This window comes from Erpetoichthys calabaricus, chromosome 1, assembly GCF_900747795.2.
Source record: "Erpetoichthys calabaricus chromosome 1, fErpCal1.3, whole genome shotgun sequence".
In the NCBI taxonomy this organism is placed as follows: Eukaryota; Metazoa; Chordata; class Cladistia; order Polypteriformes; family Polypteridae; genus Erpetoichthys; species Erpetoichthys calabaricus.
Genome location: NC_041394.2, coordinates 345,987,624 through 346,003,670, shown reverse-complemented (window position 1 = coordinate 346,003,670; position 16,047 = coordinate 345,987,624). Strand labels below are relative to the sequence as shown.

At 38.4% G+C, this 16,047-nt stretch overlaps 1 protein-coding gene across 1 annotated transcript; it reads left to right on the top strand.

Moving 5' to 3' along the window:
* Positions 1-6,905: 6,905 nt before the first annotated feature.
* LOC114669048 (E3 ubiquitin/ISG15 ligase TRIM25-like) lies at positions 6,906-15,778 on the top strand. The gene is made up of 5 exons (XM_028825161.2): positions 6,906-7,748; positions 12,830-12,925; positions 13,754-13,987; positions 14,083-14,242; positions 15,554-15,778. The coding sequence occupies exons 1-5, from the start codon at positions 7,158-7,160 to the stop codon at positions 15,664-15,666; spliced, it is 1,194 nt and encodes a 397-aa protein (XP_028680994.1). The 5' UTR covers positions 6,906-7,157; the 3' UTR covers positions 15,667-15,778.
* The last annotated feature ends 269 nt before the right edge of the window (positions 15,779-16,047 follow it).

Genomic DNA, 16,047 nt, shown 5'->3' with positions numbered 1-16,047 from the left:
TAGTGACTGTAAACTTAAAGCAGCAACCATTTTGATTATATTGGTGTTAGTTTTTTCAGCTTCAATTAAAACTAAACTTTTCCTCTGTAACTCTAAAATATACTCTGGAATGGTAATCCAACTTGGATGTACAATCTCTTGCCTGGGCCCCATTCCACTGCCACCATGTTTCACGCGCACCTCCTTTATCTCTCTATTATAAAAAAAAATATCTTGGGAAATCTTGGGAGGGAGACGAGATGTGATCTTTTCGGAAGACAATTTGACGTCCCGCGAGAGACACTTTAATGTTATGCAAGACAAGGCAGTGAGACAAAAGGACAGCTGCTGTACAGGCTTTTAAATGATTGACGCGCAAAGCCACAAGCAGAACACGCAGCTCGGTAGCAGCAGCACAAAGCCAGCAACTGATCCGTCCGCATCTCTTTAGCGAGTGTTCAGCTCCCCCCCTTCACAACGTGAGCGGGAGAGACACGAAGTAGCAGGAGCATAACGCGACTCCGGGGAGGGTGAGCGAAGCAATCGAGACGTGATCATCTTGGAGAGACACTTTGATGTCATGCGAGACTAGAAATTACAACCTTAGGAAGCAAAACCCGTGAGATGGTGATATTTGTACGTCATGCCCTACTTACAAACAATTTAAAACAAGTTCATGGACATCTAACATAGCAGCTGTTGGAATGCTTTTGGCAGACACACTTCATGTCCTCCCAGCTCTTAAAACATCGACAAGCAGAACATGCAGCTCACCAACAGCAGCAGCAGCAAGCCAGCGGATGAACTGACCGCTTCTCCTTAGCATGCATTGAGACCACCCCCCACCCCCAAACAACGCGAGCGGCAGAGACATGGAGTGGCAAAAGGACAGCTGCTGTACAGGCTTTGAAATGATCGACGCGCAGTGCGACAAGCAGTGCGACAAGCAGAGCACCCAGCTCGCCAGCAGCAAGACAGCAGCTGTTCCGACCGCATCTCCTTAGTGTGCGTTCAGCCCCCCCTTCACAACGCGAGCAGCATTATACGTCCCACGAGAAAGAGATTTAACTATGCCAGGGGCTGGATATAAAGGACACATATTGTTTTTACAAAGTTTTAAAGTAAAAGTGAAAATAATGCATATGTAACAATTCCCATGAAAATAACAATCTCTTTAAATTGTATATCTGGTAAACCAAACCCGGTGGGTGGGCGAGCACAGCGAGAAGGGTCAGAGCCCCCTAGTAACTCAAATGGAAAACACGGACTCTCATGTTATTGTTAACACTGACATCAATTTTAAATGACTGACTTCGGATCCTATTAGAAGAGGGTCTGTAGATTACAGTCCACCCCATTTCTCTGTTCACATAAACCTTAACTTCTGAGAAATTCAAATTAGAAGAGGGGATATGCAGGCCTTTATGCCTACTGTATGTGGAGAATGGGAGTATTTGGGTTATAATTGCTGGCACAGTAATATTAATCTTAAATGAATGGCACCAATTCCTGTCAGAGGAGGGTCTGTGGATTATATTCCACCTCATTTTTATTCAGCTACAAGCTTCTGAGATATTCAAATGAGAAGAGTGGCTATGTAGGGAACTGGCATGTTGTTGGCACAGTGACATCAAACTTAAATGTCTGACCCCAGTTCTTACTAGTGGGGGATTTGCAGATTACAGCCCACCCTAATATATTGTTAACACAGTCCTTAGGCCCTCTTCTCATGTGGATATCTTAAAAGCTATTTTAAGCCCCTATGCCTCTGCAGAATGGGCATGTTGGGGTTAGTGGTGCTGGCCCAGTAGGCTAAAATCTATTTGTCTGACAGCTGTTCTTTTTCCGTGGACTGTAAAAAAAAAAAAAAAATACTATATTACTAAATACGAATTTCATCTAATTGTCGAATACATTGCACACAAATTCTTACCACATCACACTATACAGATAAAGCCATAAAACGTGTATGTGTTTACTTATTGGGTGATTAAAAGATTACTTACTTATTGCGCTATTTAAATTTGAAACATTTTAAAAATGTTAGTCTTTACCGGTATTTAAGGAAAAATATAAAGTAAATTAAACTACTGGGGGTGGATTGTAAATGACTTAATTCAGTTCTTGGTTACTAGATTTGCAGGTGCTGGGTGTCACAGAGCAAGATGTAGAGGACAGGAAGGTATGAAACAAGATGATCCGCTGTGGTAACCCCTAACGGGAGCAGCTGAAAGAAGAACTGTATATTATAGTTTGTAGATGCACAAAACGTTGTCAATCGGAAAGATTACTATTTTTATTAAATTATTTAATATAATAAAACAATCCACGTATTGCATATTTAACAACTACAATTATTTTAAACTATTTCTACCAGGACTAATTTTAAAAAGTCAACCCTCCTAACATTTCAGGGTTTACATTTTGTTTGAAAACACGCAACACAATCGGATTTGAACAAAATGTAATATGCTTCAAACAACGAAGTAGATAATCGAAAATGAATGAATGGAGTTTATAAATTCATTGCTTTACTTGTTAAGTTTCGTATCCATAATACACCTGAAAATACCCACGGGGACTATTGATTTAAACGCGTTGTTTCCAATGACTGCGGTTGGGTAGGCACCTTGCCCGGGATTGGGTCCTGCCTTGTGCCCTGTGTTGGCTGGGATTGGCTCCAGCAGACCCCCGTGACCCTCTGTTCGGATTCAGCGGGTTGGAAAATGGAGCTGCCGCCTGGCTTGTCCCTGTCGCTACCCGATCTGCGTGCCTACCAGATTTGCGCGCGCAGGCGTATTGAAAGCCTAGCATGCCGTAAAGTGTTCACGCATGCGTTAAACAGATTGGGCAGCACCGTAAAGTGAGCGATGACGTTTTCGTTCAATACGTATGCAATAACACACTCCGCATGCGCTTAATAATAAAAAAAAAATATATACTAAACATTTCGCTTTTCGGCACGGATCGCTCTCAACTGCGCATGTCGATACACAACGGGCAGTACAGTATTTTCGTTGAAATGCCGTAGTAGTTGACCATAATGATAATATTATTAAATATTCATTGTACGTTCTGTTTTCACGGCTGAATTAAGCTTGTCATACTCCTCGTTATACACGTTGTTTATCACTGAGATCGCTTCGTTTAGTTTACATAGCACTTCTTTTTTCAGTTCCCATTGTACAAAGTATTTAACCATTGTATGTTATTATAGTCTACATATAAAAAATAAATGACAGTTTTAAAAACAGATGTATTCAAGTACTTTATTGACATTGAGTAACGCAACGAAATTACTCGTGTCAACTTCACGTTGCATTTAAATTCCACTGTCAAATAGTTACGATATATAATAATACAATAAATAAATAATGAACTAAAAACTGAGTAATCATACAAAATATGTTCAAAATATTGGCAAGATGCCATATATAATGTTAAAGTAACCAGGATGGATTATTATTGCATAAATGCACAGCAGTATAGATTACCAATACTACATTAATTGTACATGATCAATGAAAACGATTTCAGATTGAGGAGATATACGAGTTCAGTAAGTTTATTGCAGCTGGAAAAAAGTTTTTTTTTTTGTCCATTTGTAGCATACAGATTGATAATAATAATAATTCTTTGCATTTATATATCTGAAATGCCTGCCAGATGGGGGAAGCTTAAACAGGTTCTGTCCAAGATGAGTGTTCTCCTTGATGATGTGTTCAGCTCTTCTTACACAGGGAATCTTGTATCGATGATCAAGTGATGGCAGTTCAGTTCCATTGAACGTCTTGTGATGTTTTTATGATCCACTACAGGGCTTTTTTGGCAGGTTTGGTGCAGCTGTTGTACCAGGCTTTCATGCAGTTAGTCAAAATAAGTGTGTATATATGTAAAAATGAACTGTTGATGCACTTTTCATCCCTGGAAAAACTCTTTAAAAATAACTTTACATATTATTATTAATGAAATACACACGTCATAGGGCAGCATGGTTTACAAAACTTTGTTGCGGTGATACTAGTGGATTGCATAAACAGTCTTTTTAAAGAAAAAGAAATCTTCATTTCATGTCTAACCCACATAAAGCACAACCCCAGCACCATCTTCTGTGATACTATTGCTCGTCTTGTACTCAAATTTAAATGGCTTTTATTCACCCATATAGTGTCTTAAATGTGAGTTAATAACTGAATAATGAAAAAGGAAACACTTTTCATGCAAATTTTATTGAATAAATGTTATGAGAACAACAAAAGTGAACAATGTGAGAACAATGCACCTAAAAAAAAACATTTGTCAAATGTACAAAAAAAACCCAAAGAAGTAAAAAAAAATCACATAGCTTTAACATATTTTACCCAGAGCACAGAAAATTTAAAGTTACATTGTTTTGCTATTTTGATTATTAAAATTATTCCACAGATAACTTCTAACATATTTTAATACTAATAAAGCCCAAACTGCTAAACTGCTTAACAAATATATATAACTTTATCAAAACGAAAAAATATATATACAATTTAAAAGTACACAAGAGGAAAATTGAAAGGTCCTTCTCCTTAACTATATCTGGATGATCAGATGGCCCTGTTGAAGAACACATAAAGGTCCAGTTGGTCAGGATGATTGACAAAACAACGTCTCAGGTCACAAGGTCACAGCCTCCCCAGGCCCCTGTGGACATTCTCACCAAGCACACTGTTGTGGTGTTAATCCAATTGCAGCTCCATTTCAAGAGGGTCTTCAGAAATCTTCTCTCTTCAGCACCACAGTCAGTTGCACAAGACTTGACCAGGATGCATGGCAAAGGGCATCACTGGACAAAAAAAAGAAAAACAGCAAAAAAAAACAAAAAAACAATGGTTATTATCTGGTGTAAATCTTTCAGTGTATGCAGTTCCATTCATAAACCAGAAGTAAATCATAAACTGATAGAAATGGGAATTAAGCAGAGGTGAAGTTTAAAAATGGAGTTTTAAAAGTATTTGAAAGGTTTTTCATTTATAGCCGGCATTCTATATTTTTGGTGTACATGTGCAAGCTGCTTCACCAGTTCTTTCATAAGCAAATTAGTGGTTGTGGATTAAAGATTACACTGAGGAGTGTAGGGGGAGAGACAGTACCAAATACAGGAAGGGACTAAACTGTTCAGAGCTTTTTATGTAATGAATAGTATAGTACTTTAAAATCAATTGTGAAGGAGACAGCCATCCAGTTTATTAAAGCTAAGGTCAAGTAAATGAGCTTGGAATATGGAGAAAAAAAAATGTAAACAAAACAAGATACATTACCCCAGAATATTTGGTAATGACGCAGTAGATTCAGACCCAAGACTCAAATGAAGGATTCTGGAAGCACTGGGCAGTAGCATCATCTTCTATTCCAACAGATATCACAGCATTCTCTCCTTCTTTAATTGCTGCCCTATCTTTCAGTTAAATTCTTCCACTTCACTAAGGCAAGTAAAATATAAAAATAATAAACAAGAAATATTTAAACACTTACTTCAAACATTCATAGACTTGACTTTTACCTGATACTGTATTCTGGGCCACCAAGAAATAAGTCTTCTGCCTCCTGTCCTGATACACCCTGTTGAGCAGCCAGGGCATGGATGATGGACTATCCAAAATTAAGAAAGAACAGAATTCAAAAGTTGCTTGCATGTAACTGAAATCTGACCACATCACATTATAAGTGAAGGCATACACCAATTACCGAGTAACAAAGCATAATACCCCTAAGAATGTGTGCTTTATTTTGCAAATGAAACAGCCTGGTTTTGTTTCTATTGAAACTCATACAATGAGAAAAACACAACAGTTACTGGGATTGCGAGGATTCACACACACACACTAAAATATTGTGGTCTAATGTTGGGGAGTTGCATAAGAAAAAACACATTTTAACATTCGTTAGTGGATACCAATTTACTTCTTTCTTTAAAAGAATTGTAAAATTTAAACACCTGATCTGAGATACATCTAGGCAGTTCAGATTTTCATATTCCCAAAAAGAGAAAACCTACTAATCCATTAATCAAGTATAAATCAGTAAACAGGAAAGTCCACCTGAGCAGTTTTTTTAATAACACAATTTATTAAAAGTTTTGCATATTTCAAAACATTCATGCGCGTTCATTGAAATCACCAGCCTATTTAAAACGGTAAATTTTGTAATATTCCAATTATTAAACAAAACGTCAGATAATCCTAAATATATCTAGATTATATTACAGTATATACTGTATTCTCAAAAATTGAAAAGCATTCAATAAACATTACATACAGTACCTTTAATCATAAAATTCACGGACACACGTCGTATTTCAATTCGCTCTCTGACCGTTAAATTGTTGCTAAATTCTTCCCGTAAAAGATATTCTTTCAAGTCGTTGTAAAATTGAAAAGTCTTCATTTTTTCAAGAAGTGAAAATTATTCTTTTGCCAGGAGAAAAATTCAATATGCTCCTATTCTCTACAGCGTTCTTCTTTCTCCTTCTCACTCGAATGGCGAAAGTTCTATTTGTTAATGCAGACCGAGAAATTAAAATCCCGTGGTAACTTTTTTTCTCGTGTGTCGTAAAACATTGGACATGCGCAGAACAAATCGGACAGCGTCGTGAAATGAATTTTAATTAAGCAGAGAGCGCGTGCGCGAGACAAATCGGATGGGGACTCCTGTCGCAAAGTAAAAGAAACGCAGATCGTGCAGGGTCGTAATAGTTAAGCTATGCGCCTGCGCGCGCAAATCTGGTAGGCACGCAGATCGGGTAGCGACAGTCCCTCAAATGAGCTGCTAAACTGTCGCGCTATGCGAGACTTTTTAAGTCGATGAATTTCCGGCTGAACGGAAGTGGGCGTGTCGATTCACTACTACTTACTGCTGCCCGCTTCACAACTCCACTCATAGAGCTTCAGTATGTTTTGTTGGATAGACAGACAGTCTAAATTGGGTATCGACACCTTGTCTTTTATCATTACTTCCATTTTGCCTCTGGGCAGAACATTGTAAAACAACTTTTTGTTGTAACAGCAAAAAAAAATTCTTGAATTGTAATCAATTGCAAACGGATTAACAGCGCTTTTGTGCCTGAATTTCGTTAAGTGCAGTTACTTTTAACTTTTGTTCTGTGAAAGTCGTGGCCTGCGTGTCAGATTGCTTCGCCTCTCACGATGGCAGCAGCAGTTAAACCCTCTCTGTCCACTGATAAATACTCGTGCCCAGTATGTCTGGAGCTCCTGAAGGAGCCGGTCAGTCTTACGTGTGGGCACAACTATTGTCTTGACTGCATCAACGACTACTGGGACAAGGCAGACAAAGAGGAGATTTACAACTGTCCTCAGTGCCTAAGAACTTTTAACATGAGGCCAGAGATTAACAGAAATGTAATGTTAAAAGATATAATCGAGAAACTACAAGACATGGAAGTCGCGGTCTCTCCATCCCAGCATTACGCCGGACCTGACGATGTGCCCTGTGATGCGTGTACAGGGAAACAACTGAGAGCAGTAAAGACCTGCCTGACGTGCATGGCCTCCTACTGTGAGACACACCTGCGGCCTCACCGGGAATCAGAAGCCTTCAAAAGACACAAACTGGAGGAGCTGATTGGAAACATCGAAGAGAAACTCTGCACGAAACATCAGAAAGTTCTGGAAATATACTGTAGGACCGATGAGAGCTGCGTCTGTTTACTGTGTGCGGCGACTGAACATAAGAGCCATGACACGGTGACACCTGAAGAAGAGAGAGCTGAGAGACAAGTGAGTACAGGATTCAAGATAAGAAGGGTTAACTGGGAATAGTGAGGGAAAGAAGTCAAAGACAGCTAGCTCGCAGCTCTTAAAGGTTCAGGGCCGCTGCTGGCCAAATGGGTGCCCTAAGCAGAAATTTACTTTTGTGCCCCCTCCCCCAAATATTACGGAAGTAAAAATAAAATAATAAAAAAACACCTACTATAGGGGCCAAAATAGAACTTTATTCAAATAAAAGTAAATACATAAATAAATTGTATCATTTATAAATTACAATTGTAGCTCTACAGAAAAAAATACAAACTAAAATTACACTTTAAATAAAACATTTATAATAAAATAAACAATAATAAACTAAAATAAAATCAACACTGTCATCTGCTGGAGCTTTCCAAAGTTCAAAATTTACAAAGGCACACTTCTGCTTTTTCGTAAATGAGCTCTTCATATGATAAAGCCTTTGCTAATTCAGAGTTGATGCTGACAATTGCCAGACCACTCATGCGCTCTTGTGCCATAGATGAGCGCAAGTACGTTTTGATGAGCTTCATTTTAGAAAAACTTCGCTCAGCAGAGGCAACAGTTACAGGGAGCGTCACTGCGCTCTGTGTTTTAATATAATGCATTTTAAGTCATTTTGTTTATTTAGATCTGCTTGTATTCATATTAAGAAAGATCCGTTAGTCGTGAAATTATTACCGACATTAAAACACATTATTAACGTCGACAGAATAAAATAAAGTTTCACAGGATTATGAACGTACCTGAAAGTGATGCACGGGCTTCATCTTGGGCTTTTTTTTTCTTTCGTTTCTCGGCGCCGGACTGTTGATGTCTCTTTCCAGGACCAGGCATATTGTTCAATTATTATCATTTTTGGCCAAATAGGCAGCCGTAACAGAGGTGAGGGCGCGCGCGTCATCACGTGTGCTTAGCCTACTCTGCGTTCACCGTAAAATGCAATATATACGTTTATATTTTTGTTTATTTGTATATGTATATTATTAATATTAATTTATTATTATAATATATAAACGATTTTTTTGAGCAGCTGGGATGATGCCACTCTGGGAGTTGGTGCCCTACGCAGACTGCGTACTATAGGGAGCGGCGGTACTGTAAAGGTTTATGAGTAATTTAACTTGTACAATTTCCTATTTAGCTACATTATAATTAGTGATTTAGATGCTATTTTTTTATGAATTGAATAAAGCAAAATAAAGTAGGAGTCACGGTGGTGCTGTGGTTAGGGCTTATGTCTTCCAGCTGACAGAAAATCAGTGAGTTTTTCTTAACGAATAGATGGCTTCTTTCACACAGCACTATCACCATCATGACAGCAGTCATTCAGTCCAAGCTGATTAAACTCCCTGTTACTGAAATTAAAGTCATTTTTAACTGGCAGCGTTTTATGCAATGTGCATGTATGACGTCGGTAGTGAACATTAGCTGTCCGGCTCTCATGGTAAAGTCCATCTTAAATAACAGGTAGCATCTAAATGTCTAAGAATTGGGGTGGAAGCTTTTTTTTTTTTTTTTTTTTTTTAAAAAATCATTTCATGTGTTTTGTAAGTGTTTTTAATGGAGATATTTACAGAGGTTTTATGACAAAGTCAGAATAATTGGTGAATTCCTCAGATCTAAGTAAACCACAGGAACTCGCCTTAGCAGGCTTCTGAAACCGTTATTGATAAAGGACTGACATAGAGCAGAGGCATTTGTTATTCCAAAGTGCATAATCAAATATTTGTAGTCAATGTGTTATCATTAATAGATATGTTCTAAATATTATATTCAGATTTTAATCACTTTGTAAATATAGATAAGGTAGTGTTGTGGAGAAATCTAAGAAAAAACAAGCAGAGTCTTCAGAAAGGTAGTCAGAATTTAAGACTTTATTGCACAGCATAGAAAACAATTGCAGAGTACATAAAGCCTGTCTCGATTCATGAAGTGAGACACAAATATATTACAATTCTGATTTCAAAATGCCCCTCTTCCAGACTTCGTTTCCCAACATCTACAGTATAGGGTTTCCCATGATGTTGTACCCACTCAGCACCTCTGCCCATAACAATCACCTGATGTTCCAGACCTTCTCATAACAATATTCTTGCCCCTGAAGACATCCCCATAACAGTCTTCTTCTCATAACAATATTTTTGCTTGCAGGACATATTTGCCATCTGGAGATAAGCATCACCTGATTACCCCTTCCTTTCATTCTTACGGCCTAAGATCGATGGCCTTTCAGTTGTTAATCAATTCTTAAATATTCAATTCTTAACAATTAAGTTGGGATCAGAAGAACCCAAATATGAAAACTGGACTGCCCAATTAATAGTTCAATAAATGGCTCTGAGGTTAGGGATTTGCACTGGTAATCGGAAGGTTGCCGGTTCGAATCTCGTAAATGCCAAAAAGGGACTCGGCTCGTTTGGGCTATTAACCTGCAATTGGTCTGTCCTGGGTATGATGTTAATCTGCATCCAGCTCTGCATGTAGGCCCTCCAACCTGCAGGGAAAAACATGGGGGTTGGTGGCAGAATTGGCACTCCAGCATGCATAAAAAAACCTCACACTGTTCCACTCCATCTGACCTAGTGTGCTGCTGAGGTGTCACCTGTTGTATGGCTGCACTCGGGTCCTAATTTGGATCCTGAGTTGGTTTGTCATGTGGTGGGTGCAGCAATGCACTGTATCAGTGAGTGCTCCTGACCTCTATGCCAGTGAATGGCAGCTCACAGCTTCACTGTTAAGGGCCAAGCTGCAGATGGCCTTGACACAGTACAGCTTCAGGCTTGAAAGAAAGAAGGATAAAGACAAGCCTTTAACAATTGCTTCTTTAAGCTCTCATATGTGCTACTGTATCTTATTATCCCTAAGCTGTATAAAGAAACATTGCTATATAAACTTAAATGCTACTGTAAAACATATATGTGCATGTTAATATAAAAGCCCATGAACACAAACAGCCACGCTTTTAAGTCATGGCACACAGCTGCATGCTGGTCTGACAGAGGCCAGGCTACTGCTTACGTCACGGCACATGTCCATGAATAAGTCCCCTAGCTTTCAATAATCAACTCTTAAGCCCCTGTTGTGTTCAAACTAACTAATATCATAATACATTGTGTTTTAATTTTATTTCGTAAGGTATTGATGAGCTCTAATGCTTCTAAATGCCATTTAATCGCTTATGTTTTATATGCTAGCTTGAGAGCTTGCCCTTTACTCACACAGGTAAAGGTCTTGGATGCAGTTTGTTTATTCTTCTGTCAGTAAGGTGCTCCTCACCTTCATTTCTCAAAACAAAGTTTGCCTGGTTGCTTCCTCAGGAAGCATGATGACCTTGTCTCACAGCTTGCCTTGCAGAAACTCAAAAACAAGGCAAGTAAGAAGGCCTCTCTAACAAAATGAATGGTGTCCTTTTAAAGTTGTTTCAGGCCTAGACTTTTCATGGCTAAGAATACAAAAACTAATAATGCTGCTCCTTGATCAAAGTTCTCAACAGTAGGTAGGTAGAACAATCTTGATTTGTCCCCTGGGGGATATTTGGCTTTACAGCTAAGTCACACGTCTAATTTAATAAGGTTGAGAGCAGGTAAGACGCGAGCAGTTGTGTTTAAACTATTAGTGATCCCAAACAGGCATGTCCGTTTTCTACAAAAGAAAGAAAAATAAAGCTTGGTTTCTTTCTTTCTTACCAACCAACCAACTTCTTCTTGACAGGATTAAACCATTAGCCCAAGTCTGCTTATTGTAGATCTTCTATGGCTTTCAACTAAAAGCACCAATCTCCCTTGAGTAAAGGAATGGCCAGAAGCAGCTCTGTTACAGAGTCATAGGCCTCATATTCTTATGACAGACCTTGTGCTTAGGAAGTCATATTTGATCTTAAGTATAAAGTAATTCCATATTCATAGTTTCTTTTTTATATATTTGTAAAGGTCATAGATAAATTCTGTTCATTCAGAGAAATTATTTTTAGTATAAAATTCTTTTTTGTCTGCATTTATTGTTATTTATTATTTGCTAACTTCATTTATTTGAATAATGATTGCAAGAAATAGTTTTCAAAAAATTAATGTTTTCTAAAACAATATTAAAATAATTGCTCAGTTTCTGCTTTTGTAATTACATTTTTTTTATTTAAAATTGTCAAAACTGTTAAGCAATCGATTAAAATACACATATAAAATTAACCCACAAAAATGTAATTTTACTAAGGTGGACCCCACCCAGCCTATACGGCTAGAAACGATTTCCGAGGGAAACGCCACATACTCATAAATATCTTTTTTTTTTAGTATTTTATTTTCACACAGATCTTTTAATGTATTTTGTTAAGTTTGTTGATTGTGTATTGCATAGAAGTGGGTAACAATTTCTGTTCTCCTTATTGTGTGCCTCCTTGTGAACTGAAGCCACAGTTTTAACATTTTTGTCATTGTGTTCTTCTCTAATATGAAGAGATTGCTGAAATATCCATCCATCCATTTTCTAACCCACTGAATCCGAACACAGGGTCTCGGGGGTCTGCTGGAGCCAATCCCAGCCAACACAGGGCACAAGGCAGGAACCAATCTCGGGCAGGGTGCCAACCCACCGCAGGACACACACAAACACACCCACAAACCAAGCACACACTAGGGCCAATGTAGACTCTCTAATCCACCTAACCTGCATGTCTTTGGACTGTGGGAGGAAACCGGAGTACCCAGAAGAAATCCATGCAGACACGGGGAGAACATGCAAACTCCACACAGGGAGGACCCGGGAAGCGAACCCAGGTCTCCTAACTGCGAGGCAGCAGCGCTACCACTGCGCCACCGTGCCGCCCATTGCTGAAATATTTTTTTTACCAATCTTTTACAAAATAACACTTTTCATCTCCTTCAGTCATACTAGTGAAATCCTATCAGGATTAATAGTCTTTAATGTATTAAGGACCTAAAGCACATCTGACACCCAATTTTCAAATCTTCAGAAACAAATCTCATTTGTACTTCAACTAATGGCAGGACATTTGGAAGATTTCTTTTCTGCACACTTGACTGACATCTCCCTGCTATTTTCTTACCACTTAGGGCCATTTAGTGAACAGCATATCAACACTGAAAAAGAGAATTCAAGAGAAAGAGAAGGAACTGGAGGAAGTGAAGGAGGTCATAGTGAGGATTCAGGTGAGTCGTGTGTCCTATTTAGTCACCACAGTGAAGATGAATACGTAATAAGAACTGAATTAGTGTCATATAATTAATAACAAATAAAAACAGCTTTTTTTGTTTCAAATAACAGTCGAAAATAAATGTGTCACTTGTCCAGTGTAAAACAGATGCAGAATAACAAACTTGAGCACACGGTGAATATCTGAACTCCAAAAATTCACCACATAGCCATTAAAAACTGAAGAGTGCTTTGTGCCTTTTTCTTTTCTGAGCCTCTCAACTCTTTCCTTGTATTTGTTTACACCTCTCCTTCTCCCAAGCAATAATTTAATACAGCTCCCCACAACAGGGTATGAAGCAGAAGGAGCTTTAAGAAGAATGCATTGATAAAACAATGAAATCAGCCACATGATGTGGTCTTTATTTTTCCCCATTTTTCTGTTTGAAAATGGTATGGTATGTTTCAGCTGATGATTTAACAAAGCCTGCTTAATCCTGAGCAGGGACTCTGGGGGCTGGAGCCTATCCCAGCAAGCATAGGTCGCTAGGCAGGAACAATTCCTGGACAGTGCTCCAATCACACACTCTCTCACATACACACACACGCCATGGCCAAATTATTGTCACCAAATCACATACCCTACTTGAGGAAACCAAGCAAAGACATGGAGAGAACATGCAAACTCCACATAGGGATGGCCTAGGATTCCATTCCTGGTCTCCTTACTGCTGCACAGCAGTGCTATTACTGTAGCACAGTACCACCCCAGTTGGAAACAGTGCCTCCATTTTTTTTTCTTTCAAACATATTACTGAATTGAATTTCCATGTTCTTCTGTTTAGTGCTCCGTAGTGATAGAAATACTGGAACATGAAAAGACCTCAACATCTCTACTACAGTCCATAGAAAGGCTTGGGTCAGAGGTCACTGGAGTGATTAAAGATCAAGAGAAGATGGAAGTGACAAAGGCTCAAGAGTTTATTGTTCAACTGGAAAAGGAGATAAAGGACCTGAGGAGTAGAGATGCTGAGCTGGCCCAACTTTCACAGATTGATGACCACATCCACTTCCTAAAGGTGAGCAGGCCGATCTGAAGGACACCTTCAGGCTTGTTTGATACACAAGGCTCTTGCGTTCTCTTATGTTCTTTCTTTATGCTGTCCTCATGCAGAAGTTTTCGCTTTCCTCTTTCACCCCCGGAGATGGTGATTCACCCAACATCACTTTTAATGGAGATTTTCTTCCTGAGACCCTGAAAAAGGACCTGAGTGATCTGAAGGAGAGTTTGGAGAAACTCAGTAGTTTGGAACTTCTGAAAACCAGTGAAACTAGTGAGTTGTGCATCCTGATGTGACCTCCTTAGTGCAGTGCCTATAAAAATATTCACCCTTTTGAGTTTTCACATTTTATTGTAATAAAACATTGAATCACAGTGGATTTAATTTGACACTTGTAAAAAGAAAATGCTCAGTCAAAGTGAAAATAGACCTCTACAAAGTTGTCTAAATTAATTACAGAAAAAGCACAAAATAGTTTATTGCATAAGTATTTACCTAGTATTTGGTAGATGCCTCTTTGGCAGCCACGACAATCTTTTTCAAGTCCAGCCATAAGTTTCTCAGTTAGTTTGAGTCTTGGACCTCATGTATAAAACGTACTTACACTCTGAAACATTCATAAGCCACTTCTTGTACAAAAGTTGGAATTTATAAAACACAAAATCGGTGTGAAAATTGGTTTGAAGTTAGGGAACGTTTCCACCATCTGTAAATCCTATGAAGACTGTTTTTGTGTTGTCATTTTAGCAGCTTCAGGCGACAAGACAAAGAAGCATACAGAAAATTTCACTTCATTGCACATTTCAACGACATGTCAGTCACATTCCAACGTGTTGAACCCATTACGTCACAGTTAAATGTCCTCTTTGCTCAATGCATCCGTCTTCAACATTGGTACTAAGGCTTAATGTATGCACTTAGGCTTCACACTAAGGCAATGAATATTATCTATTTTGTCTATAAAAAGGGGGTGCTGTGTGTTGTACGACATAAATGGCATTGGCCGTGTTACCAAGAAGTTAACCATCACACATATTATGACCCCGGTGTCTGCTTCTTACGCTACTATTTGATAAAATAATCATGAGTTTCAGCCACACCACCTTGCAACAATATTAGTCAGATACATTTGAGCATCACATATTAGTTGTATATTAATTGAATGAAAGTGCTTTCTATTTGCAAAATAATATTCTTTTGTGATGGGGCACTTGTGTGTGCAGTCAATTGTACCGATTTACATTGCGAAAATCGGCAATCAGTGCAAACTACCTTTTAAACTCGGCCTGCTTGTATGGTTTTATTAAGCCAATTTTTTAATTATTTTTTTATATTTGTCATTAATTTATACCACCTTGCAGAGATCTGTTTTCACGTTGGTATTAAAGTGTCTTTTCTGTTGATCAATGTCCAGAAAATTCAAGTTTAATCCATTATGATTCAATGTAATATAATGATGAAATGGAGGTGAATACTTCTTATAGGTACTGAACATCCAGGGACAACATGTGGTGGAAAAAGAGACTGTTTTGCTTATCATGGGCACTCAAGGCAGACCTAATATGTTTCTTTTTCTCACCTTAGTGGTCAGTTCTCCAGACCATGCCATGAAGTATCTGAGAATTGGAGATCAAGCTTTCAAATGCAAGTCTGCTTCTGTTCGAAAGTTTTATAATGTACTTTCATATTTAAGATGAAAGGCTTTCACGAGTGCTTTCAGAAGTTTCTTTAATCTTTAATGCCTTAAACAAGAATTAGACCTGTAATAGCAAATGTATATTCTCTTTTCCTTTTAAAAGTTTGATTAGAGGTGACCACTTGGCACTGCTCCTTTATAACCCCAGCAGTGTGCCATTAATGTATTCAGACCCCTTTACTTTTTACACATTTTGTTGCCTGGCTGCACTTGGGTCCCGTTCTAAGTAGTTTATGTGGTGGGTACGGCCAACGTGCTGTATTAGTGCATGCGCCCAACTCCTCTTCTCCTTGTGCTAAAAAAAATTTAAATTCATACCCCAAACATAAGAAAATACTCCGTACTTCAGAATGACAAAGCAAAAACAGGATTTTAGGTTTTT